Source organism: Hypanus sabinus, chromosome 9, assembly GCF_030144855.1.
Source record: "Hypanus sabinus isolate sHypSab1 chromosome 9, sHypSab1.hap1, whole genome shotgun sequence".
NCBI classification, from domain to species: domain Eukaryota; kingdom Metazoa; phylum Chordata; class Chondrichthyes; order Myliobatiformes; family Dasyatidae; genus Hypanus; species Hypanus sabinus.
Window position 1 is genome coordinate 156,197,391 of NC_082714.1, and position 27,633 is coordinate 156,225,023.

Below are 27,633 nucleotides of genomic sequence, written 5' to 3' on the forward strand. Positions count from 1 at the left end.
ATTGAAGGTGTCCTTGAACACTCCTGCCAGTTGGTTGGCACAGGTTTTCAGAGCCCTACGAGGTACACCATCAGTGCCTGATGCCTTGCGAGGGTTCAACCTCTTGAAAGATGTTCTGGCGTTGCCCTCTGAGACAGAGCTCACAGGGTCACCAGATACCGCAGGGATCTGCACTGGTGTAATGCATTAAAAGTGTTGCATTCATATGGGAGTGAGGTATCACAGCTATTCACAATGGTAGGTTTCGCTTTGTAGGAAGTCATGGCTTGCGTACCCTGCCAGAGCTGTCATGCAACCGGTTCTGTCTCTAACCTTAATCGGAATTGTTGTCTCGCCCTTAAAATAGCCTTCCCTGGGTCATACATTCTGGATCATTGGTCTTGAATACCACAGCTCTAGCCCTCAGCAGACCTTGAATCAACTGGATCATCTACGTCTTTTGGTTTGGGTATCTTCTTAAAGACACACACTCATGCACACAAATCTCGATGAAGTCAGTGACAACTGTGGTGTATTCATTTAGACTTGAAGCTGAATCCCTGCATATTGTCCAGTTCACTGTCAGCACACCTCTGCCTTCTTTGACTCCAGTCTCTCTACATAACTGAGGTCTGAATCCCAGACTTTGTAAAAGGGAAAATCAAAGGCAAAGTTTTGCAGAACACAGAAATCTGAAATAAAAAACAGATAATGCCAAACGTGCTTCAATGCTTCTATGTAAGTAGAGGGGACAATGAAGAATGTGTATGGTATGAGACTGGATAGGTTGGGACTGTTTTCCCCGGAGCAAAGGAGGCTAAAGCATGACCTTATAAAACCACAAGAGGCATAAGACGAAGGTGGATGGTCACACTTTTTTTCTGCAAGGTGGTTGAGTCTTAAAATGAGAGGGGAAAGATTTTAAAAAGACCTGAGGCATAAATTTTTCCATATAGAGATTGGAAGCAACTTGCAACAAGCTGCCAGAGGAAGTGATTAAAGACAATGACAGTATTTTAAAAGCATTTTGACAAGTACGTAGATAGGGAAGGTTTAGAGCAGAAGTTCCCAACCTGTTTTATGCCATCGGCCAATACCATTAAGCAAGGGGTCCATCGGCCCCAGACTGGGAATATGTGGCTTAGAAGGATATAGGCCAAATACATGCAGTGACATTATCTGAGATAGGCATCTTGATTAGCATGGGATACTTGACCAGAGGGATTGTTTTTCAATGCATAACACTATGACATAAATCAGAAACATGTTTATTATCACCGGCATGTGACATGAAATTTTTAAACTTGGCAGCAGCAGTTCAATGCAATACATAATCTAGCAGAGAGAGAAAAAATAATAAAATAAAACATAATAATAAATAAACAAATAAATCAATTACGTATATTGAGTAGATTTTTTTAAAATGTGCAAAAACAGAAATACTGTATATGAAAAAAGTGTTAGTGTTTAAAGCTTCAACGTCCATTTAGGAATCGGATGGCAGAGGGGAAGAAGCTGTCAGAATGCTCTCCCCATTACAACTATAGAATTTTTTGAGTGTATTTGTTGACATGCCTAATCTCTTCAAACTCCTAATAAAGTATAGCTGCTGTCCTGCCTTCTTTATGAATATATCAATATGTTGGGACCAGGTTAGATCCTCAGAAATCTTGACACCCAGGAACTTGAAGCTGCTCACTCTCTCCACTTCTGATCCCTCTCTGAGGATTGGTATGTGTTCCTTTGTCTTACCCTTCCTGAAGTCCACAATTAGCTCTTTCGTCTTACTGTCATTGAGTGCCAGGTTGTTGCTGGGCGCCACTCCACCAGTTGGCTCATCTCACTCCTGTACGCCCTCTCGTCACCACCTGTGATTCTACCAACAATGGTATCGTCAGCAAATCTATAGATGGTATTTGAGCTATGCCTAGCCACACAGTCAGAGCAGTGGGCTAAGCACACACTCCTGAGGTGTGCCGGTGTTGATCGTCAAGTGGTAAAAATAGAATTTGAAATCAAATAATATTTGATCAAACCCCACATGCCACTATTTAAACTAATTTCCAGGGACCCAGAGTTTTGGGAACTTGGTTCCTCTGATGGGAACGGATGTTTGGATGCCGGTTCCTAACGGAGCGGATTGGTGGCTGGATCGATTTCCGGTCCGTCGATGTAACAGGACCGCAAGCAATGAGACCAGAGGAATCAGTGGCTGTCGCCCTCCGGGCGTTGAACCGACTGCTGCGTGAGCGCCGGCTCCATGGAGCTCTGGCCGCTGTCAAGGGATTCCGCAACGGGCTGGTGTGAGTTTATTGTGTGGGTAAAGCGCCGTAAGAGAGGCAAGGTAGTTTATTACATGGCTCAACATCACCCTGCTGGTTAACAGTAGAGAAGGGGTTAATTACCTGTGGTAAATATTTGGGAAGGGGTTAATTAACTGGTATCAACCATGGGTTCACAATAGGGAAGGAGTTAACATCCAGGGAGTCAACTTTGGGATGGGGTTAATTACCTGTGTCAGTAGTTGGAAAGGGGTTAATTACCACGGATCTGCACTGGGAAAGGGGTTAATTGCCTGGAGTCTGCACCGGGGAAGGGGGTTAGTCGTCTGGGGGTTGCTGCACCAGGAAAGGGCTTAATTACCTGGATTAGCCTCCCATGTCCAGCACACATATTGTCTGTTTCCTGATCTGATCTCTAGTAATGAGGTGTTTGTTACTGCTGTTACACCCACATCGATGAAGGGAAGTAAAAATCAAAACAAAACTGTTGATAAACAAAAATTTAAATATAATGGGGGAAGTAACGTCAGGCACCATCTGTGGGAGGAGAAACAGAATAAATATTTTAGGTTGGAGAAAACATCAGGAATGAGAGGAAAGAAGCTTTTTAAGCATCATGGAGGGTGGTGGGTTGTATCTAGTGGAGGAAACTGAGTGAATGGGGACAGGGTTTTCTGGTCAATGAGCAAGTTGAGGGTGCTAATGTCGGAGAGAGAATGTGGGATGTGCAAAATACAGAGTAGATATGCCTGGTTTCTCCACTCCCGGGGGGAAGAAGAAAAAGAATATAGACAGTAAACACGAAGTACACTGCAGACACTGTGGTCAAATCAACACGTACAAACAAGCTGGATGAACTCAGCAGGACCTTCAGTCCTGACGAAGGGTCTTGGCCCAAAAACGTTGACTGCTCATTTCAATGGATGCAGCCCAACCTGCTGAGTTCATCCAGCTTGTTTGTAAGAATATAGACAGTTTCCTGGCGTTATAGAATTCAGCACCGAGTCCAGAAGCTGCAGTGTACCCAAACAAAAAAAAAAGAGCTGCCGTTTCTTAAACTTGTGTTGTGACAATGCAGGAGGCAATAGCTCAATCAGTCAGGGTGGAAGTGGGATGGAGAGTTAAAGTGGCAGGGAATGGCAAAGGTAGGGTCATTCCTGCAGAGTGAGTGCAGGTGCTGTGCACAGTGTCACCTGGTCTGTGTTTGGTTTATCTGCGGTTTTCTCTACATCAATGTGAACACCAAATGCGGGGTGCTACATCTGAAGAAGTGCAAATCAATTGCTGCATTTGGACAAATACCTGAACAGCAAGGATATAGATCACATGCAGAAAGATGGGATTAATTTAAATTGGTATTATGGTCAGCACAGACATCACCGGATGAGCAGCCTGTTCCTCTGCCACCCTGTTTCATGATCTATGCTCTCAAAGTGCTCACAGAAGGGGAGTGATTGTTGGAAGGGAGAGTAGATCAGGAAGTTGCAAAGGGAATGATTCCTGATAGAGCAGAGTCAAAGATGTGTCTGTTGGTGGAATCTATTTAAAGATGTGGAAACTGTGGTGAGTGATTTGCTGAATGCAGCATCCAGTGGAGTAGAAAGTGAAGATCAATGTAACTGTGTCCTTGTTCTATCTCAGAGGAGAAGGAATGACAGCAGAGAATGAGATGCATCCAAAGGCTTTAACGATGGGAAAGGAAAAGCCATAGTTTAAGAAGAAGGGAGATATTTAAGAGACATCTGTTTGGAAGATAGTAGTATCTCAGTGGAGTAAAGGAAATTACAGAGGTATGAGAAAGAGTTGGCCAAAGTAAATTGGAAGGAGCTGCTTGTCAAGGAGGACAGTAGTGTAGCAATGGTGTGAGTTTCTGGGGAAAATTAGGAAGATGAAAGATAAATGTATTCCAAAACTGAAGAACCATGGTCAACAAGGGAAGTCAAAGCTAATGTAAAAGCAATGGAGAGGGCATGCAACAAAGCAAAAATTAGTGAGAAGACAGAGGATTTTAAAAACCTACAGAGAGCAGCTAAAAGGGTAATTAGGAGGGAAAAGATGAAATATTAAAGCAAGCTAGCAAACAATATCAAGGTGGATAGTAAAAGCTATTTCAAGTATGTAAAAAAAACATTAAGAGAGATGAAAGTGGATATAGGACCTCTAGAAAATGAGGCTGGAGAAGTAATAATGGGGGCCAAGGAGATGGCAGATGAACTAAATGAGTATTTTGCTCAGTCTCAACTGTGGAAGACACTAGCAGTGTGCCAGATGTTGAAGGATGTGCGGGCAGAGAAGTGAGTGCAGTTACTATTACAAGGGAGAAGGTGCTCAAAAAGCTGAAAGATCTCAGGGTACATAAGTCACCTGGACCAGATGAACTGCACCCTAGGATTCTAAAAGAGGTAGCGGTAGAGGATGTAGAGGCATTAGTAATGGTCTTGCACAGGACAAGATAGGACAAGGCATGGTTTCCTTAAGGGAAAATCTTGCCTGGTGAACCTGTTGGAATTCTTTGAAGAGATTACACATAGGATAGATAAAGGGGATGTAGTGGATGTGTATATTTGGACTTTCAGAAGGCCTTTGACAAGGTGCCACACATAAGGCTGCTTACCAAGTTAAGAGCCCATGGTATTACAGGAAAGTTACTGGCATGGTTAGAGCATTGGCTGATTGGTAGGAGGCTGCTAGTTGGAATGAAAGGATTCTTGTCTGGTAGTGTTAAAACAGGTAGGCTGCAGAAGGATGTGGACAGATTAGGAGAATGGACAAGAGAGTGGCAAGTGAAATACAATGCTGGAAAATGCATGGTTATGACTTTGGTAGTAGAAATAAATGTGCAGACTATTTTCTAAATGAGGAAATCCAAAAATCTGAGATGCAAAGGGACTTGGGAGTCCTTATGCAGAACACCCTAAAAATTAACTGGCAGGTTGACTTGGTGGTGAGGAAGACAAATGCAATGTTAGCATTCATTTCAAGAGTTCTAGAATACAAGAGCAGGGATGTGATGCTGAGGCATTATAAGGTACTGGTGAGGCATCACCTTGAGTATTGTGAATAGTTTTGAGCTCCTCATCTAAGAAAGGTTCAGAGGAGGTTCGCAAGGCTTATTCCGGGAGTGAACGGTTTATCATATGAGTCTCTACTCGCTGAAATTTAGAAGGATGGGGAGGAGGGAGGGATCTCATTGAAATCTTTCGAATGTTGAAAGGCCTAAGAGTAGATGTGGAAAGGATATTTTCCATGTGGGAGAATCTAGGACAAGAGGGCACAGCCTCAGGATAGAGGGGCGTTCATTTAAAACAGATGTGAAGAAATTTCTTTAGCCAGAGGGTGGTGAATTTGTGGAATTTATTACCACAGGTAACTGTGGAGGCCATGTTGTTGGGTATATTTAAGGTAAAGCTTGATAGATTCTTGTTTGGATACCATCATCAAAGGTTACAGGGAGAAGGCCGGTGAGCGGGGCTGAGGACAGGAAAAAAGGATCAGCCATGAGTGAATGGCGGACCTGATTCTGCTCCTAAGTCTTATGGTCTTGTTTGCATCTGTGTCCAACACAGTCTGAGGATGCCGCTGGGCGCTGCCTGCAAGTGTTGCCGCACTTTAGGCTTCAACATGGCATGTTCACAGCTCACTAAATGACTTCTGTATGTTTTTGGAATTTGGGAGGAAACTAGAGCACTAGGAGTAAACCCACACAGTCACGGGGAAAACGTACAAACTCTTTACAGACAGTGGCGGGTATTGTACTCCAATCTTACAAGCTGGCACCGTATCAGTGTTACACTAACCACTACGTTATCCTACGGCACTTGGTAATTCAAATTGTGGTAATCACTCTTAAATTGTGGAGAAAATTCATACCATCACCAGACCACATGCATGTCTGGAGTTTGTTACGAATTCCCGTAACTGGATCACTTACCAGCAAAGATAGAGAGGTCCGTTGAAATCTGATGGTACTATTTTTAAAAGTATTTATTGATAAAGAGCACAAAAAGAAGATTAATGCAAACATACAGATAATATATGTCGTCAATACTAAATCTAAGTGCGGGTATAATAATAACCGATAAGAAATAACTCTATCGTTGTCTAGGGGTTACTGTATTGTTCAATGGAAAGATAAGTCACTATCAGTTCATTCAAGCTGCAGCGTTGTTGGGTTTAAAAGTGATGCGGTTTAAACTTGCCCCAGGTCTTTTAAGATGCCGATCCGTTGAGTCAGGGGAGCGGGCTTCCCCGTTGTTAGCTAAAAGCTGTTTTCCGTGGTTCCAGCCACTGATTTCAGGCACGGAATCGAATGCACGTGGCTTCTTTCAGATGACTTCCTGCTGTTACGTGGTCGCTTAACGTTTCTTCTGGTGCGTCTGAAGGGGTTGTTCCCCAGACCCTCTTTTATACTTCCTCACGGGGTCTCCGATGTCAATCAGGTTGGGATGATGCAATCCCCTAACCAGCCCACTCTGGTCATCCCCTGAGGGGCTTCAATGAATAGTACAGTACTCAATATACAACTTGGTCTTCCAGAGACAATGGCCATGTTCCGTAGCTTTACACCGCCGGGGAAACGAGTCAGCCTGCACGTCTCTTTTCCCAACCCAACAAGTGATCTTGCGATTCTCACAAAGGAGGGGGTTACGGACATAACAAGTTCAACTCCTTTAGTTTCCTCATTCCTAAAATCTGAAACACAGTTTGGAATTAATAATCTTGCAGATAGGAATTACACTTACAAAAATTTGGATTTTAATGTTAATATTTCTTTAAGTAGCTTTTATTTCCTGTTCGTTACCTTCCTTTTTCTTCATGCTGTCCCTTCGTTCAACCTTGCTGAATGTGGTGATTGCCTCACTGGGAAAAGTGGGCAGCTGGAAGTTGTCGTGTACAGATCCCAAGATACAATCGTTAGGAATGAGTTTTATTTTTAGTCAACCTGATTTTTATTTTAGTGTGTTTCTGTGCGTCCATGTGCTTTTATTTTTGCATATTGCTACTTGATAATTTTTTTAAAATGACGGATTGAAATGGCTCTTGCACATCTGCTTTGCATGTGAGATCAATGCTTCCCTTTTTGAGATCAACTGTCTATTTCTTTTCCTGTCCAGGCAGTATTGTAGGTGATGATTTCCTCAATAATTTTGACTATTCCTTTCATGTGGTCGTTGTATACCTGTGCTGAGGGGAAAACCCCCCAAAGGAGCAGGTTTTCATCCAAAACTTTGCTGGGTCTCTGATTTTTTTTTTCCTTTAATGTGAGAAACCATTTTCTGTTAAGCCAGTCTCTCAATCCAGCCAATTTTCTCCAGATCGTTAGTGGGGAATGAGATTTCTCCAGCAGCAGCTTTTTAATAGATGAGTCGATGTGTTCTGTAGTGTACAGTAATTAATGCATTTTGGTTTGTCTAGCACAGGGGTTCCCAACCTGGGGTCCATTGACCCCCTTCTTAATAGTTCTGGTCCATGGCATTAAAAGAAAAGTTGAGAACCCCTGGTTGTAGAGCTTTCATTTATGAACCAGGTGGTCACATAATTCAGGATCAGTTCCTGAAGATTGGAGAGTGGCTAATGTTGTCCCACTTTTCAAGAAGGGAGGGAAGGAGAAAACTGAGAACTATCGCCCTGTTAGCCTAACGTCAGTCGTGGGGAAGATGCTTGAGTCCATTATTAAGGACGAAATAGTGGCACATCTAGATGGCAGTAATAGGATTAGGCCGAGCCAGCATGGATTTACCAAGGGCAAATCATGCTTGACTAATCTGTTGGGAGTTTTTTGAGGGTGTAACAAGGATGTTAGACGAGGGTAAGCCAGTGGATGTTGTGTACCTAGATTTTCAGAAGGCATTCGATAAGGTGTCACATAGGAGATTGGTGAGTAAAATCAGAGCTCATGGCATTGGGGGCAGGGTTTCAACATGGATAGAAAACTGGTTGGCAGATAGAAAGCAAAGGGTAGCAGTGAATGGGTGTTTCTCAGACTGGCTGGAGGTGACTAGTGGGGTACCACAGGGCTCTGTATTGGGACCACAGCTCTTTACGATTTATGTCAATGATTTAGATGAGGGCATTGAAAACTATATCAGCAAGTTTGCTGACGATACTAAACTGGGTGGCAGTGTGACATGCGAAGAAGACGTTAGGAGAATACAGGGAGACTTGGATAGGCTGAGTGAGTGGGCAGATACTTGGCAGATGTCATTCAATGTGAATAAATGTGAAGTTATCCACTTTGGAAGCTGGAACATGAGGGCAGAGTATTGTCTGAACGGTGTCGAGTTAGGTAAGGGAGAAATGCAAAGAGACCTAGGAGTCCTAGTTCACCAGTCAATGAAGGTGAATGAGCAAGTGCAACAGGCAGTGAAGAGGGCAAATGGAATGTTGGCCTTTGTTACAAGGGGAATTGAATACAAGAACAAGGATGTTCTTTTGCATTTGTACAGGGCCCTGGTGAGACCACACCTGGAATATTGTGTACAGTTTTGGTCTCCAGGTTTAAGGAAGGACATTCTGGCAATTGAGGCAGTGCAGCGTAGATTCACTAGGTTGATTCCTGGGATGGCAGGGCTGTCTTACGCAGAGAGATTGGAGAGATTGGGCTTGTACACGCTGGAATTGAGGAGATTGAGAGGGGATCTGATTGAAACGTTTAAGATAATTAAAGGATTTGATAGGATTGAGGCAGGTAATATGTTCCAGATGTTGGGAGAGTCCAGTACCAGAGGGCATGGATTGAGAATAAGAGGTCAGTTATTTAAAACAGAGTTGAGGAAGAGCTTCTTCTCCCAGAGAGTTGTGGAGGTGTGGAATGCACTGCCTCGGAAGACGGTGGAGGCCAATTCTCTGGATGCTTTCAAGAAGGAGCTGGATAGATATCTGATGGATAGGGGAATCAAGGGATATGGGGACAAGGCAGGGACTGGGTATTGATAGTGAATGGTCAGCCATGATCTCAGAATGGCGGTGCAGACTCAAGGGGCCAAATGGTCTACTTCTGCACCTATTGTCTATAATGTATGAATTGTTCTGCAGATGTTAGTGAATGGTCCACGGTCATCAAGAGGGGGCTGAAGCCCACACACCTCTGCTGTGGGGTCAGAACTGAAGTTTCTATTCCCTGTTCTGGTGCTTAGGGAGGAATTACAATTTTGGAAATTGGCGGTGGCATCCATACGTGTCGAGAGGCGATGGTGTGACACTTTTTCTGATGGTTCTTGGGGTTGTGGACTTGGGCTATTTTCACTTTATGGAGCAGCTGCAGGTGAAGGAGGAAGATGGTCTGGGTGATGCAGCTCTGGCTTTTCTTCTGGCTCTTTTATTGACGAGCATGTTGGTCCTTGCTACCTCGGCACGTTGTACGCTGCTTGTGACTGCAACCCTCCATGCTGTCCGATAATCAACAATTAACTGCACTTGAGGTAAAGGGCCCTGTGAGTTCATTGTCCTGGAAAAAGTCTAGCCAGGAGGATTGCTTGAGAAACCTGCTTATACAAGGAGTAGTTTTGATATATTATGGGATGTGAATGTTGCTGGGGATGTGCACTGAAGACTCCATGGCTGTTTAAACCTACCGAGCACCTTTTTGCTACGTCTTATAACAAATAACAATTAACTCGAGTGGGTTGGTCGTAAGCATGTTTATTTTACCGGCAGCAAGGAAAAACTAGCTCTGTATGAGACTCAGTCCTGACCAAGGGTCTCGACCCGAAACGTCGACAGTGCTTCTCCCTATAGATGCTGCCTGGCCTGCTGTGTTCCACCAGCATTTTGCGTGTGTTGCTCGAATTTCCAGGATCTGCAGATTTCCTTGTGTTTGCTCTGTATAAGAGCTGGTGATAGCTTTGAAAAAATAGCGTAGTCTCTCCTTTATACACAAGTGAAACTTAGTTCAAGTGCCTTAGTTCAAGGACAAGGTATATTCTGTTCACCTGTTTAATCAGTGTACTTGGCATTCTTTCAGTAACTGAATCTGCTAATCTTTCTGCAGTTTGTCGTATACTCAGGGTCTGTTAGCATAATGTTGCATGATCACTAGTTGCAAAGCACTCTGGTACAATACAGGTTCTATTTTGTTATCGACAAAATTGCCATTTGTGTACAATATTGATCTGTACTTTTTTAAAATTTCAAGCTATGGAGCCAAAATTCGAGCCCCACACGCTCTTGTGATGACATTCCTGTTTAAGAAAGGAAGGTAAGTACCTGATGTATGCTAAGTTAATATTGCTGATGTTGTAACTGCCATGTTTGTCTCTAAACGCGGAGCGATGAGATTAGCCTTATTAATCACATGTACATCAAAACATACAGTAAAATGTGTCATTTGCCTTAACAAACAACACAGTCTGAGGATGTGCTGGGGGCAGCCCGCTAGTGTTGCTACGCTCCCAGTGCCATTATGCTTACCCACAATATTCAGCAGAACAACATAAAAATAAACAGACACAAAAACATCAAAACAAACCCCTTTCCTACCCCCTACCTGTTTGTAAATGAAATTTTCTGTGTTTCTTATTCCAGAGGTTTGCTCAAATAGATTTAATGTATTTCACTCTGGAGTATGTAACTCCTCCAATGCCTGTATGCGATCTTAGTCATAAAAGTTCAGTCTTCCTGTTCAGATCTTTCTTCATCTAATCCCATAAGAATGTGAAATGTGCCCAGCACACTAATACAGTGCAGGCAATATGTGTGTGTATTCCACACGACCTGTTTGAGCACCAGTTGCACGTTGCACCCTGGTACTGAGGAGATGCTGTACACGATGACCTTTCTGTCTATTGTAAATAGAAGTTGTTTTGTAACTCTGCGTGTGAGAGATTAGCTTTATACATATACACATATATGTATATATTAAAATATACACTGAAGCACATCGTTTGCATCAGCGACCAGTGCATTCTGAGGATGTGCTGGAAAAGCTGGCAAGTTTTGCACTGCCACCAGTGCTCACAAATCACTGACCTCTACATCTTTGGGATGTGGGAGGAATGCAGCAGTTTTTGTTTATTATTTAGTGAAAGAGTGCGGAACAGGCCCTTCTGGCCCTTTGAACCATGCTGCCCCAGCAACCCCACAACCCCGATTAATCCTAACCTAATCACGGGACAACTTATAACAACCGATTAACCTAGCCGGTATGTTTCTGGACTGCGGGAGGAAACTGGAGCACCTAGGGAAAACCTGCTCATTCCAGGGAGGACATACAGAGACTCCTTACAGAACAGCGCTGGAATTGAACTCCAAACTGCAGAATGCCGCGAGCTGTAATAGCATTGTACCATGCTATTATGGCCCCCTATCTATGAAAAGACGTGCTGGTATTGGAGATGTCCGGAGGAGGGTCACAAGAATGACTGTGGGAATGGGAATGGAAGGACTAAAGTACGAGGAGCATTTGATGGCTCTGTGCCTGTACTTGCTTGAGTTTAGAAGAATGAGGGATCTCATTGAAACCTATCTAATATTGAAAAGCCTAGATAGAGTGGATGTTTCTGGTTGTGGGGGAGTCTAGGACCAGAGGCCGCAGCCTCAGACTACATGGGCATCCCTTTAGAACAGAAATGAGGAGGAACTTATTTAATCAGACGGTGGTGAATTTGTGGAATTCATTGCCACAGAAGGCTGTGGAGGCCAAGGCACTTGGTTTATTTAAAGTGGAGGTTGATATTGTCTTGATTAGTCAGGGCATCAAAGGGAGGAGGCAGGAGAATGGTGTTGAGAGGGATAATAAATCAGCCATAATGGAATGGCAGAACAGACTCAATAGGCCAAATGGCCTAATTCTGCTCCTGCGTCTTATGGTCTAACCAGAGCACTCAGAGGAAGATCAAGGGGAGAAGATACAAACTCCTTACAGACATTGGCAGGATCAGTGATCGCTGGTGCTCTAATGTGTGGCAGTAACCACTACACTTACAGTGAAGGTTCCCTACAGGAAGGATGGGGTATGTTTGTTAAACAAACACGAGGAAATCTGCAGATGCTGGCAATTCAAGCAACACACACAAAATGCTGGTGGAACACAGCAGGCCAGGCAGCATCTATAGGGAGAAGCGCTGTCGACGTTTTGGGCCGCGAATCAGGACTAACTCCTGACGAAGGGTCTCGGCCCGAAATGTCGACAGTGCTTCTCCTTATAGATGCTGCCTGGCCTGCTGTGTTCCACCAGCATCTTGTGTATGTTTGTTAGCCTGTTTAGACTTGGAATACTCCTGAGGAACTTCCCATCGGCAGAGCAAAACCCATAACAAGTGATGTGCAGTGGGTAAATGCACCACTGAAACAAGCACAAAGTTCTCCTTACCCTTGGGTAGGGTAAAAACATCAGTGAAGAGAGCAGAGGAAGAATTTTATCTGTTATCCTCATGTTTTTCATTGTGTATTCAGCCTCCTGGACAAACTGAAAGCCATCGCCCTCGCCACCTATACTCATTCGCGAAACCTGGCCCTCTTTGTCTTCACGTACAAGTCTCTGTTGGCAGTGCAGTGCTGGTGGCAGAGTGAGAAGGCACAATTCCACTCATTCCTGGCAGCTTGTGTTGGAGGCTGGTTGGTGTTCGGAGACAACAACCACATCAACAGTCAGGTAAAGAAAAATATTATTATTTTCCTTGTTCGGTGATGCACAATGGTGCATTTGAAACTTTTGGTAACCATGATTTGGAACCGTTGAGAGCCCTTCACCCTTGTTTTACATCCACAGTATCTTGTTTTACCTGGAGGTGGCACTTTGAGCTGCTACATGGCTGAAGCAATTTAACTATTTATATCTCAGTGTGTTACATTTTACTGGAAACTTTTTACTGGAAGATTTTGCTAGTAAATTTATAGTCAAAGTGCTCTGGTCAGTACTTAAATCTTCAATGAACATAAATAGATAATTTTTTGTTTAAATTACCTCATTGCATTTGACAACGTTTACAATGTGTAATTCAATAGGTACATTTAATGTCAGAGAAATGCATACAACGTACAGTTGAAGTCAGAAGTTTACATACAATTAGGTTGAAGTCATTAAAACTCATTGCTTAACCACTCCACAGATTTTATGTTAGCAAACTATAGTTTTGGCAAGACTTTGAGGACATCTACTTTGTGCATGACATGAGTAATTTTTCCAACAGTTGTTTACAGACAGATCATTTTACTTCTAATTGACTGTATCACAATTCCAGTGGGTCAGAAGTTTACAAACAAAATCAAAAGAAATCAGTCATGATCTCAGGAAAAAGAAATTGTGGACCTCCACAAGTCTGGTTCATCCTTGGGACCAATTTCCAAACGCCTGAAGGTACCACATTCATCTGTACAAACAATAGTATGCAAGTATAAACACCATGGGATCACGCAGCCATTATACCGCTCAGGAAGGAGACACATTCTGTCTCCTAGAGAAGAACGTACTTTGGTGCGAGAAGTGCGAATCAATCCCAGAACAACAGCAAAGGACTTTGTGAAGATGCTGGAGGAAACGGGTAGACAAGTATCTATATCTACAGTAGAACAAGTCCTATATCGACATAACCTGAAAGGCTGCTCAGCAGAAAGAAGCCACTGCTCCAAAACTGCCATAAAAAAGCCAGACTACAGTTTGCAAGTGCACGTAGGGACAAATATCTTACTTTTTGGAGAAATGTCCTCTGCCGTGATGAAACAAAAATTGAACTGTTTGGCCATAATGACCATTGTTATGTTTGGAGGAAAAAGGGTGAGGCTTGCAAGCTGAACACCATCCCAACCGTGAAGCATGGGGGTAGCAGCATCATGTTGTGGGGATGCTTTGCTGCAGGAGGAACTGGTGCACTTCATAAAATAGATGGCATCATGAGGAAGGAAAATTATGTGGATATATTGAAGCAACATCTCAAGGCATCAGCCAGGAAGTTAAAGCTCGGTCACAAATGGGTCTTCCAAATGGACAATGACCCCAAGCATACCTCCAAAGTTGCTGCAAAATTGCTTAAGGACAACAAAGTCAAGGTATTGGAGTGGTCATCACAAAGCCCTGACCTCAATCCGATAGAAGATTTGTGGGCAGACCTGAAAAAGCACGTGTGAGCAAGGAGGTCTGCAAACCTGACTCAGTTACACCAGTTCTGTCTGGAGGAATGGAACAAAATTCCAGCAACTTATTGTGAGAAGCTTGTGGAAGGCTACCCAAAACGTTTGACCCCAGTTAAACAATTTAAAGGCAATGCTACCAAATACTAATAAAGTGTATGTAAACTTCTAACCCACTGGGAATATGATGAAACAAGTAAAAGCTGAAATAAATCATTCTCTCTACTACTATTCTGACATTTCACATTCTTAAAATAAAGTAGTGATCCTAACTGACCTAAGACAGGGAATGTTTTCTAGGATTAAGAGTCAGGAGTTGTGAAAAACTGAGTTCTAATGTATTTGGCTAAGGTGTATGGAAACTTCTGACTTCAACTGTACATCCTGAAATTCTTTTTCTTCACAAATATCCATGAATGCCCTGAAGAATAAATGACAGTTAAATGTTAGAACCCCCAAAGTCCCGCCCACGCACAAACAGCAGCAAGGCAACGACCCCCACCTCCCCCACCAGTGAAAAAGCATCGACGCCCTCCACCGAGCACTCAAGCGTGCAGCAAGGCATCAGTAAAGACACAGACTTGCAGAATCCAAATGACTGCTTGTTCACCCAGTAATTCAACATACCACAGACTGACTCTCTCCCCCTCTCCCTCTCCCCCTCCCCCTAATAAGGGAAAGACGTATCCCTGTTTCACAGCAAGAGTGGAGACATAACAAACAACTCACTGATTTATTATGTTAAAAATCTGTTACACCCGGAGAGTCGGCCTCAGAAAGGCTCAGGTCTCTGAGCACACACCCCACAGCAGCTAACCTGCTGCTCCAGATATTCCGTGTTCTCCGATGCCTCAGTCAGGGGCACCGGCCTTGGATCAGCAAGTCCCAGAGTCACAAAATTCTGGCAACCTGAACACACCTAGTTTTCCAGGCTCTGTCCTTCTGATATCAAAACAGCTGCTTGTGAGGCCCTGAGAGTGGGTCCCATTCCTGCAAAGAACTGAAGTAAGAGTGTAACTCCAGTTCAGGGTCTTCAAAAGAACCTTGAAAAGGAACAAAAGAGATATCAAAAAATAGAAATAGAGCTGTTTCCAAAGATGTAAGCAAAGGAGTCATCGTTTAGCATCATCATAACTTCGCTTCACTCCTCTGATTGTCTGCAGCGTAGGTAAACAATTACTGAAATAAGTAACAAAAATATTTTTTACAATGGTAATCAGAGGTCCAGGTGGTGTGGTGGAGATGCATCTCTACCAAAGGAGATGTAAAGTGCTTCTTCTCTCCGCTAGCCTGCAGGTCACCCCTGGGCAAGATGTAGCACCAGCTGAGCCCCCCTCCACCCCGATCAGGATCACGTGAAGCCATGGGAGAGGTGGGGGATGGTCATATGAGCATCAGGTGCATATCACAAGTCCTGGTTATGTGACCACTGACTCCAGGCAGACAATCTCTGAAGAGTATTGATAATGGCCAGGGTCACCCGTCTTGTAAAGACACTGCCCAGAAGAAGACAATGGCAAACCACTTCTGTAGAAAAATTTGACAAGAACAATCATGGTCATGCAACACGGCATATGATGATGGTGATGAGTATTTCAAAACTACAGAAAAACTCCAATATTCTGGCGCCCAATTGTTTGCCAGTTCAGATGATCCAATATCTCTCACTGATTAGTCTGAACCAGAGTACAAGCAAGCTGTGCAACTGGAACCAAGTGTACTTAGGGTGATCTGCAGCCATAAAATCTGCTAAAAATGCAAAGGGTGCTTAAATATTTTATCAATAACAAACCTGAGAATATACTTATTTGCCCCCATACAGACTTTTGAATGATATTTGAGGATGTGTTAATATGTCATCAAATCATAGACCAGTACAGCCCATCTGGTCTGTGCTGAACTGTTATTCTGCCTAGTACCATCAACATGCACTCAGACTATAGTCCACTATAGCCCGCTATACCCCTCATAGTCACGTGACTGATGTTATTTCAGGAAAAGATTTGTTCTGCTCAATTAAAAGTCACTTTATTGGTTGCCAAAATGGCACCTAAATCCAAATTTTCCTCGCCCCCTCCTTCCCCACGTTTGTTGATGGGTATCTTTCATCTTAACAAGCACCCTGTTACTTCTCTCCATTTTATTTCTTAACAGATAAACATGTACCTGCTGTCCCGCGTTCTGTTTGGACTTTCTCGCCTGGCGGTCGAGAAGGGTTACTTCCCGGAGACAAAGCGGGACCCATTCCCGCTGTTTGCTGCGTTGGTGTGGGGTCTCGTCCTGTGGCTGTTTGAGTACCACCCACACACACTGCAACCGTCTCTCCAGTCATCTATGTCCTACCTTTACGACGACAGCAATATTTGGCACGATTTATCGGACTTTCTGCTTCACAACAAAAAGAGGACTGGCCAATGAGATAAAGACCAAAGCAAATCAGGACGATACTTTCGGATTTACTACATTAATTTTTTTCCCTCTTCCTGAAGGCTTTACTTACTTGATGCAATTTACCAATCAGCTCACAAGTCCATCACAGTAGGGCTCAAGGTATCTCTGACACTTTGACACTTACTAAACATGTAGGTAAGTTACCTTTCCAAAGCAGAAAGGCTAAGCACGGAGCAATGCACACAAAATGCTGGAGGAACTCTGCTGGTCAAAGTTCAAAGTACATAATATGTCATCATGTACAAGTTGAAGATTCAGTTTCCTGTTGGCATTACCTTCTTTTAAATTGGGTTCTTTTGTGTTTTTGTGGCTGCCTGTTAAGCAGAAGAAGCTCAAGTTAGTGTAATTTATACAAACTTTGATAATAAAGTGTACTTTGAACTTTGAAATCAATAATAGAATAATAACCTTAATAGAGTCAATGAAAGACCACACCAACTTGGGTGTTCAACCAGTGTGCAAAAAACAACAAACTGTGGAAATACACAAAGAAAGAGAAAATAAATAAATGGGTAGATTGATAAGTAAATAAAATAATAAATAAGCAAGCAGTAGTTATTGAGAACATGAAATGAAGAATCCTTGAAATTGAGTCCATAGGTTGTGGAAACATTTCAATGATGGGGCAAATCAAGTTGACTAAATTTATCCCCTTCGGTTGAGGGGTAACAACTGTTCCTGAACCTAGTGGTGTGAGTCCTGAGGCTCTGTATATTCTTGATGATAGGTAGCAGTAAGAAGAGAACATGTCCTGGGTGAGAGATTGAAATTAAGTGAGGTTGTTATGTTGTCAGACATCTATGGAGTCAATGTTTTGGGTCTGATTTGCTGAGTTCTGAATCTCTCTCCCACAATCACCTATCTTTCCGCCTCACCTGGTTTCACCTAGCACTTACCTTCTTCATCAGTACTCTTTCCCACCTTCTTATTCAGGCTTCCTCCTCCCTCCTTCCCGGTCCTGATAAAGAAACTCAGCCTGAAACATTGACTGTCTATTCCTCTCCATAGATGCTGCCTGACCTGCCGAGTTTCTCCAGCATTTGGTGTGTTGCTTTGGATTTCCGGCGTTCACAGAATCTCTTCTGTGTCAAACTAAGCACGGTTGACAATGTACTTCCTTTCAGGAATACTCTGACCAGTCTCATATTCCCTCATGCTGTAATGGTTTAGATTCAGACCTTACTAATGCTGCTGTAGGCACCACTTGGTGTCGACTAAGATTGTAGCACTGGATGTAGATTTTTTAAAAGTTTTTTTTAATATTAAGTTCAAAATTCACATGACCTACCTAGTGGTCCAGTAGAGGCCAGTGAGTTGGTGGTTAATATGGAGGCAGGGATGAGGTGGGGGGGGGGGGCACTGGTGGCTCTTCTCCCGACTGGTATCTGTATCTAATCTTCAGGACTGTGTGCATCTACTGTAGCGAACAGAGAAGTTGTTTCATCTAATTGGGAACTCCTTGCATATGATGTGCCTAAGGAAGTACAGGGAGGATAAAAAAATTCTGAGTGCAAAGTAGGCTCTCCACTGGCATATTTCCCTGCTACCATCCTACACAGATTTTGTTGCTGTTCCTAGTCTCAGCCAAACCATTCTACCAACTGGAAGAAGCTGGTTTATGACTCTTGTACAATTGCAACATGGTGCCCCAAGTCCTATATTCTGCATCCTGTCTGCTGAAGGCCAGCGTGCTATTCTCTTCATCCCCCTGTGATACCAGGTAGCTATGTATGTGTACTCCCATGCCACTCAGTTCTCCAAGGCCCTACTGTTCACTGTGAAAGGCCTAGCCTGGGTTGACTTCGACATGAACCTCCTGAATACTTCACAGAAGTCCTTCAGAGACAGTTGGTTATAATTGAAACTTGAGAAATTGAAGGCAGTGTTAAAATTGACTGGGCGGGCGGGGGTGGGGTGGGGGGGGGTTGCAGTGATGGAGGGGGCAGCACCGCCGAGCCGAGCCTCCAATCACCTTGTATCCTGCAAAGATCGCTATTGGTTCTGCAGGTAATCATCCTATTAATAAACAACTTGGATACTTGATATTTTAACCTATCATCTAAATTTGTTGATGAATATTTTTAATTTATTTGTGTCATGTGTGTGTTACATGTACTGTGTTGTGCACCTCGGTTTGAAGGAATGTTGTTCCTTTTGGGAATATACATAAATGACAATAAACTGGCAAAGGTAGGTGCTATCTGGACATGACGCTGCAATTATACAAGATGTTGGTGAGGTCATACCTGGTGTATTGTGTCAATAGATTTTGCATGTTTAAAAACCAACAATACTTCAAAATTTGTAAAATAGCTGACAGATATTAAACGTCACCCTAGATTCCCTTATTTACCTCGTCTCTGTGTACCAAATGGCTCTGGTACCCTGCAGTATAAAGATGCACTGTGCTCTTCAAAGACCTTTATTGTCTGGATTGACTGCACACTGCCTGGCAGCTCGTTCCTCACTCTCACGTGCAATCAGGCTTTTGCACTGAGGTTGGGTGGGGCTAGAAATGGAGGTCATAGGTTAAAGATGAAATATTTAAGGGTCCACTGAGGGAAAACTTCTTCACTCAAAGGGTGGTGCGAGTGTGGAATGAGCTGCCAGTGGAAGTGACAGATGCAGGTTCAATTACAAAATTAAAGAAGTTTGCGTAGTTACAGTACATGGATGGAAGGGGTGTGGAGGGCAACAGTCCAAGTTCAGGTTGATGGGGCTAGACAGAATAACAGTTCATCATGGACTAGATGGGCTGAAGGGCCTGTTTATGTGTTGTAGTGCTCTATAATGGTTAAAAATATGCCCTCCATGTCTCCTTCAAACTTCCCCACTCTCACCTTAAATGCAAATCATCACATTTCCACCCTGGGGAGCAAAGATTCTGACTGTCTACCCAATTTATCCCTATGGCAACATGTGAAACTTTTTGTGTTGGACCTGTAAGGAATGGAGCAACATCTGTAAAGTGAGAAGCAGAGGACACAAGGGAACTATTAAAATATGAACAAGTACAGATAGTAAGCAGAATAGTTAAGACATTCACATATAGCATTAACTAAGTTCTGCTCTCTCCACAGTTGCTATTTATTTGCTGAATTCTCCTCTTTCCTCGATGATTTCACTTTTTCCACTGCTCTTGTGTTCTGCAGTTCCAGTGTGTTTATAATCTCTTCACTGCCCTCATTCATTTCCCCCTGTACTTTCTCAGTCCAGTCAGCTGTGATTTACCAGCCTGCCTTGGAGTCAGAGAACTTTGTATGTGAATGGGAGGGAGGAATAGGGCTTGTTTTGCTGCTGTTGCTTGGTTCGTTCTGTTATGTTGTGTTGAACGTGGTGCGCCTACCATGTTGGTGCCGGAATGTGCAGTGATACTTGTGGGCTGCCCCCCAGCACATCCTTAGCGTGTGTTGGTTGTTAAGTGCAAATGGGACATTTCACTTTTTCAATGTATGATATATAAATCTGAGTCTTCATCACATTGCTTTTGAGGGCAACAACAGCATTTCTCATCTGGAGAATCTTAGTCTCCACTGTATTACAGACATTCCTTTTGCTCATTCCACCCCCTGCCCTCTGATCAACATAAATTGTGCTTGAAAATAATCGGAATCAGTTTTGTTATCACTGACATGTCATGAAATTTGTTGTTTTGCTGGCAGCAATATAATACAATACAAAAATATTCTATTTCCTACAATAAGAAATATATATAAAAAGAATTGGAAAATAGAGAGCAAAGTAGTGAGGTAGTGTTCATTGGTTCGTAAACCATTAAGAAGTCTGATGGTGGAGGGGAAGAAACGGTTTCTAAAATGTTGAGTGTGTGACCTCAGGCTCCTGTGCCTCCTCCCTGATGATAGTAATGAAAGGAGGGAATGTCCTGAGTGGTGAGTATCCTTAATGTTAGGCACCGCATTCTTGAGGCATCACTTTTAGAAGATGTCCTCGATGGTAGGGAGGCCGGTGCCCTTGATGGACCTGGCTGAGTTTACAACACTCTGCAGCTTTTTTCAGATCCTGTGCATTGGTGCCTTCACACCAGATGGTGATGCAACCAGTCAGAATGCTCTCCACGGTTCATAGTCATCGAGCACAGAAGCACTGCCACTGCCTTTCGATGATGTCCTCTGGTGGGCAGGCTTCTGGCCTTTTGAAGCTGATCCATGAGCTCTGATACTCACCAGTCGAGCAGCATCTGTAGAAAGAGAAGCAGTTAGAGTTCTAATGAAGGCTCCCAGACCTGAAACCTGATAGACTAACTCTTGTTTCTTTCTGTAGATGCTGCCTAATCTGCTTGAGTATCTTTGGCACTTCATTTCAGATTTTGAACATCTGTAGTTCTTTTGTTAATTAATGAAATTCAGAGAAAATTGAGAGAACTAGAATGCCAGGGGTGAAGAGTTTTATTTTACAGTCACATAGATCATTGGCTGATTACACCCGCAATAACGTGAGTAGTTCCAGGGACCATACCTTGGGAAGAGAGGGTCTGCAATCCAGGATCACCAGAACTACTCTACTGCCTTGCGTCGCTGATGTTTAGGGCAGCAGTAAAAGTCCTTCTTCTCTTCCCTTCATCATGGCAGTAGCTTAGTTTTCACTGTCAGTCATGCAAATCCCAAGTGGAAACTCAGGAATACCATCACACTCAGATGTGGAAGGATACTTCATTACCGTTTCCTTAACAATTTTGTTTTATCAGTCTCAGGGTCGTTAGCCCTGAGCTGAACCCCCAGAACCTGGAAGACCAGTGGACCACTCTTAGTCTGGCCTCTACCCTTTGACCTGTTTGGCATGGGTGACCCCATCAAGATCCAAAACATAAAGCCCCGACTCCAGCCAAAATAGCTCTCCAGGTCATTGAGGCACGCAAGCCTCCAAAACTTATGACAAGTTTGTAGTCCTCTTGGAGGTGCCAGAATAACACTTGGATTGTGTGGGATTAGTTGTTCAACAAACTAAGAATGAATACCCTTGAATTTAGATGATTGTTGTGTCCATTTATTTAAATTTTAAATATTAAAACCAAGTTGAGGCAAAAATTTTAATGTAAATTTCATTAACACGTCATGAAAGATGGCTTTCAACTCAGTTTGTCATATTAACTGAATTTGCTCATTGCAATAACAATCTTCTATTAAATGCTATAGTAAAAATGGTTTTCATCTGTTTTATTGTTTATCATCAATGTGGCTCGAGCATTTTCAGTGGTGACAAATAGTATTTCTTGAGCATGTATTTTGTTGTGGTGTGAAGAAAGTCACCAGAGAGAAGTACTGGGAGATATGAAGCAGTCTCTTCATTCAACAAAATAAGACACAGCAGGCATCTTATTGAGACCCCTTTTAGCAGAAAAAGGCCTCCTTGAACCAACACTATGACATTTTATATGCTGAAGATTAAAGGACAATTCCATATTTACAATGCCTCCTTTGAAAGACACATAACCTTCACACCTCCTTCTTTGCACCCACAGACACCCAAGTAATTAAATGAGCTTTGTCTGGTCTTCCAATTAAGTGTGGTTCGCAGTTCCTAGGAACCCATTGTTCAGAGCTGCATTTTAGATTTAATCCACAGTTCGTATTCGGATCTGAAGATTCGTTGCTGAAATCAGTTGAAGTAATTTGTGATATATGCTAAATCTAAAATTGCTCTTACTCATCTTAAAGGCTGTGCCTTTCTGAGTTGCTGGTCCTGTTTTCACAGACTGGGGGGAGAAGAGCGGACCTGGATTGTCCAGGGAGTGGTAACACCTCTGATAAAGGGCTTGTTGTGTCCATTGTGGGGTAACTCACTCACCTTTAGTCCCAACTGTATATTCAGCTCTGACCTGTACTGCAAGTTGCTGTCTACATGCACAGTGACTACATCACGATACATTGCATTAACAGGCAGGCTAAACCAGGTGAGGGTAGCTTGTGGGCCTCATATCCCAGTGAAATGGGGACATGGTTGTCCTAGAATGTTAAGTCAGCCCCAGAGGACTGGGCAGAGGAGATCCAACAGGCAGGAAGGCAGTTCTGCCCGCTTCAAAGTTCAAAAGTAAATTCATTATCAGAATACATACTGTATACATCACCATGTACTACCCAGAGATTCATTTTCTTTTGGGCAGTCACATTAGATACAAAGAAACACAATAGAGTCAATGAAAACTGCCCACAGCAAAGATAGACTAATGTGCAAATGACAATTAGTTGTGCAAATACAGAAAAGAAACAATAGGATAATAATAATAAATAAGTTCAAGTTCTAGTTTAACTGTTAATCAACCATACATGAATATAGCTAGCCAAAACAGCATTTATCTGGGGTCAAGGCAATATAGTACATATAAGACGGCAAGCACAAATAAATAAATAAGTAATAAGTATTGAGATTGGAAAAGGAAGGGCATGACAAGGCACAGAAGAAGTCATGGTCATCTACTGCAAGCAAGGAAGACCCCAGTGTGACTACTGGACCTAGCCTTCAAGGTTGAGAGAGTGGAGCTGTCCCAGTGCAAAGGCTTTTCCACTTTAAAAACTCTTGCACAGGTTTCATTGTGCAGTTCAGGTCATGAAGAACTGCCATCGTTGTGTATGATGGGCAACCATTCAAATGACTCTTGTGCTTTGTTATCAGAGGCTTGGTGTCATTTGTAACTGGATTTGATCCAACTTCTCGTTGCCAGCCATCCACAGGTGCCCTGGGCTTTCCAGGAACTGATGATAAAGTTCAAGACTGATTCTGACCAACCTCTACTCAAATCAAGCAGATAAGAAGAATCAGAGTCCATCATTAGTTGCTTATCTATGAGCAGCATTTGTAAGTGACTTTTGGATAGTGAAATGTCCCAAGGTTCTTCAGGGAATAGCAATAAGACAATGTTCAGTATCAAACCAGGTAAAGTCCAAATTTATTGACATCTGACTATATATATGTGTGGCATGTGGCCAAGTTGTTAGGGAGTTCGATTAGCGACCTGAAGGTCAGGAGTTTGAGCTTAGCCGAGGCAGCGTGTGTGTCCTTGAGCAAGGCATTTAACCACACAATGCTCCAGTCTACCCAGCTGAAAAATGAGTACTGGCAAAAAAAGTGCTGGGGGCCAACTTTGCGATAGACTGGCGTCCTATTCGGGTGGGGGGGGGGGGGAAGTCTCGTACTCTCAGTCGCTTCACGCCACAGAAACTGGCATGAGCACCGGCCTGAGGAGCCACAAAGACTCAGGACAGGACTTTGACTTGACGATATACATATATAGAACCAAATGAAACAATGTTCCTCCAGACCACAGTGTATCCTCAAAACCTATATCACACACTTTGCACATAAAACAATATTACCATAAATAAGTTATTAGACTATAGTTTAAAGTGCATGTAGTGTGCAGTACATGTCGGCGTCCTAGTGATGAGACGTTGGTGGTGGCAGGGTATTCATTAGTGTCACAGACTGAGGGAAGAAGCAGTTACCCAGTCTGTCAGTCCGAGTCCTGATGCTCCTGTACCTCCTTCCTGGGGGTCAAACAGATTGTGGGATGGGTGGCTTGAATCCTCGACAAAGCTTTGGACCTTTCGTGTACTCTTTTTCCTCTGCACTATTCTAAAGACTTTTCTGAAGAAATAATCAGGATTTTAACCTGAAACGTCAGCAATTCCTTTCCTCCCACAGTCCCTCAGATTCTTTGTTGCTGGAGAAATATGGTGGATAAATCTATGATTGCTTTTGTTTATTAATGTTAAACAATTGGAGATGAGTAAATAACATTTTAAACCTGTTTCAAAAAGAGGAGTGTTGGGCATGATGCTAGAAAGCCATTCTGTAAAAACCCAGAACTATCGGAAAGCCAGCAGAAGCTCTGAAAACCTCATCCCTGGGAGAGGAGGGATCTTCAAAAATTGGCTACACTTGGGGACAGTTTGAAAGACTGGCCCAGGTCAGAGGCTGGTGAGCCACTATCAGCAGCCTATGGCTCAGTAGGGGTGATCGGCTTAAGTATATAAGTATGCAAATAAATATTTGGTGTGTCATCTAATCAGGTGTTTGTCTTCTGATTAGCTGGGAAGGCCATGCAGATGAATGCGTTGGAGGTGATGAAGGTCTGGTGGTAGGTGGATAAAGACATCTCATGTGATGCAAGGGATGCACTCAGCCAGACAGAGAAATTGTGGCTGTCACTGGCTAGGACGAGGAATGGTGACCAAGAGTGGTTTTCAAACAGTTAAACTGTGGTTGGATGATGGGTGAGATTAGGTTCAGACTTGCTCGTGAAATATTGCAGCAGATTTAGATATATTAATCACATGTACATGGAAACATACCATGAAATGCGTTGTTTGTGTTAACAACCACCATTCTAAAGTTGGGACCAGCCCATTACTGTCACTACGCAAAGTCAATGCATGGTTTCTTGCAGTCCCATGCATGCCACGCAGTTCAATCACACTTGGACTCAGGAAATATTACAACAGCTACCACCCACCTGCCTTCCCCCTCACCTGGCTTCACCTATTACTTGCCAGTTTTTACTTCATTCCCTCCCCCACTTTTTCACTCTTGATGAAGGGTTTTGGTCCTAAATGCTGGCTGTTTATTCCTCTCCATCGGTACAGCCAGAGCTGCTGGGTTCCTCCAGCATTTTGTGGGTGTTGCTTTGCATTCCCAGCATCTACAGAATCTCTTGTGTTCATAATGTACTACAGAACTGCCTTTGGCAAATTAGCTGTTAAGCAAGGCTGATTCAGGGTGAACAACTGAATGAATTTTTAATTAGAAAGTGGATGATTTTGTGTGATAGTTTGAGTCGCTGTGTGGAGGAAAATTGTTCTCACTCAAACCTGAGGTAGGCAGGGCCACCCTCATGTTGCCCTTGAGCTGAGAGGCCAGGTATGAGTCAACCAGATTCATAGGTCCGAATCGCACAAATCAAACCAGTTGCTGATGGCAGGCTTTCTCTCCCCCACCCCGAAAGCTATTAATAAACTAGATTTTTATTTCAATTTGATAGTTCTATTGCTGACTCAGATTAAAATTACAGTTATTTAATGCTAGAATATAAAAACCTTGGCTGCCTTTGTGAGTCTGCGGACCAGCAGTCCATAACTCTGGATACTGTGGAAAACATACCTTGCAATTCCAAAGAGCGTACAAAGTCTGAAAATGGAACATTGCTGAATTGTTGAGCACTGAACGGTTTTAACAGAACATTGCCACCTCCAATGCTGCTAATATGGTTATTTTTTTTAAAACTCAGAGTGAGTGGATCTCCAATTTATCAGCTGGGTGACTTATGTCCCATAAGACCTCATGGCATGGGCTAAGCGGTCAGGCAGAATTAAGTCCTCTCTCCTTTGATTAATGGTAGCAAAAACCAGTCACTGGTTCATGTGGACTGAAAAACACACAGCCTTTATGTGCTCGTCTCTTCTTTCCTCCAGTTCAAATAGTCTCTCTGAAGGTCAACTCAAACAACTATCAATTCGTCTCCAATGACGGAATTCAGCACAAGAAACAGTATTTTGTCTTAAAGGTCCTGTGTTAGAGATGCAAAGCAAAACTTACTTTAAAATCCTCTATTTAAGATACATTGATTGACGTCCTTGAGGCTCCATGTTGTGTGCTCTTCTGTTGCAGAAACCTCAGTACATTTACAGCCCTAGGTGTCTAGGCAGAGAATCAAACAGTCCTGCCTTGTCTGTTTACCAATGGCAGTAGTCTGCATCTATCACCTGTTTTGGTGGATAAAACTGCAATACAACTGTATGAAAGTGAAAGAAGTTTGGAGCAGTTTTGGGCTGAACTGTGAACTGATAACGCAGCCGCTCTTCCCAATAGCTCAGCCTAGCAACAGCCGAGCAGGTTTTTATTGGTGAGTGTTGGTAGCTAACTGCTGACTCGTCAGCTGTGAATATGACTACTGGGTGATGTCCATCCTCAATCAGATAGTACTGTTTAATAAATAAGCTTAGAAGAGTTTTACCAAAGTTCAAACTAGATTTATTATCCAAGTCTGTACTATGCATATGTCACCAAGTACAATAAAACCATAGAACATTACAGCACAGAAACAGGACTTGTGGCCCTTCTTGGCTGTGCTGAACCATTTTTCTGCCTAGTCCCACTGACCTGCAACTGACCCATATCCCTCCATACACCCCTCATCCATGTACCTGCCCAAGTTTTTCTTAAATGTTAAAAGTGAGCCCGCATTTACCACTTCATCTGGCAGCTCATTCCACACTCCCACCACTCTCTGTGTGAAGAAGCCCCCCCCCCAAATGTTCCCTTTAAACTTTTCCCCCTTCACCCTTAACCCATGTCCTCTGTTTATTTTTCTCCCCTAGCCGCAGTGGAAAAAGCCTGCTTGCATTCACTCTATCTATACCCATCATAATTTTATATACCTCTATCAAATCTCCCCTCATTCTTCTACACTCCAGGGAATAAAGTCCTAACCTATTCAACCTTTCTCTGTAACTCAGTTTCTCAAGTCCCAGCAACGTTCTTGTAAACCTTCTCTGCACTCTTTCCATATAACAATTACAGCACGGAAACAGGCTATCTCGGCCCTTCTAGTCTGTGTTGAACGCTTACTCTCACCTAGTCCCATTGACCTGCACTCAGCACATAACCCTCCATTCCTTTCCTAACCATATACCTATCCAATTTTTTTAAATGACAATATCGAACCAGCCTCTACCACTTCTACTGAAGCTCGTTCCACATAGCTACCACACTCTGAGTAAAGAAGCTCCCCCTCATGTTACCCCTAAGCTTTTGCCCCTTAACTCTCAACTCATGTCCTCTTGTTTGAATCTCCCCTACTCTCAATGGAAAAAGCCTATCCATGTCAACTCTATCTATCCCT

The 27,633-nt window shown here is 43.1% G+C and overlaps 1 protein-coding gene and 1 long non-coding RNA gene across 4 annotated transcripts in view; one reads left to right on the forward strand and one right to left on the reverse strand.

The window, feature by feature from the left end:
* pxmp4 (peroxisomal membrane protein 4) overlaps positions 1 to 18,833 on the forward strand; it is a 31,906-nt gene extending 13,073 nt beyond the window's left edge. Inside the window, exons 1-4 of one of the 3 annotated variants that reach the window (XM_059980901.1) lie at positions 1,628 to 2,282; positions 10,396 to 10,458; positions 12,654 to 12,852; positions 16,482 to 18,833. In XM_059980901.1, coding sequence (XP_059836884.1) covers positions 2,089 to 2,282; positions 10,396 to 10,458; positions 12,654 to 12,852; positions 16,482 to 16,745 — 720 coding nt within the window. In that variant the 5' untranslated portion in view covers positions 1,628 to 2,088 and the 3' untranslated portion in view covers positions 16,746 to 18,833. Of the gene's footprint in view, positions 1 to 1,627; positions 2,296 to 10,395; positions 10,459 to 12,653; positions 12,853 to 16,481 lie in introns of those variants that run through there. The other 2 variants (XM_059980903.1, XM_059980902.1) reach the window with 2 other exon arrangements.
* On the reverse strand, positions 18,161 to 26,582 carry LOC132399942 (uncharacterized). Its single transcript, XR_009514144.1, has 2 exons — positions 25,893 to 26,582; positions 18,161 to 23,524 (listed from the first exon to the last, which is right to left on the reverse strand). It is a non-coding gene; the product is annotated as an uncharacterized LOC132399942 (long non-coding RNA).
* Positions 26,583 to 27,633: the final 1,051 nt, after the last annotated feature.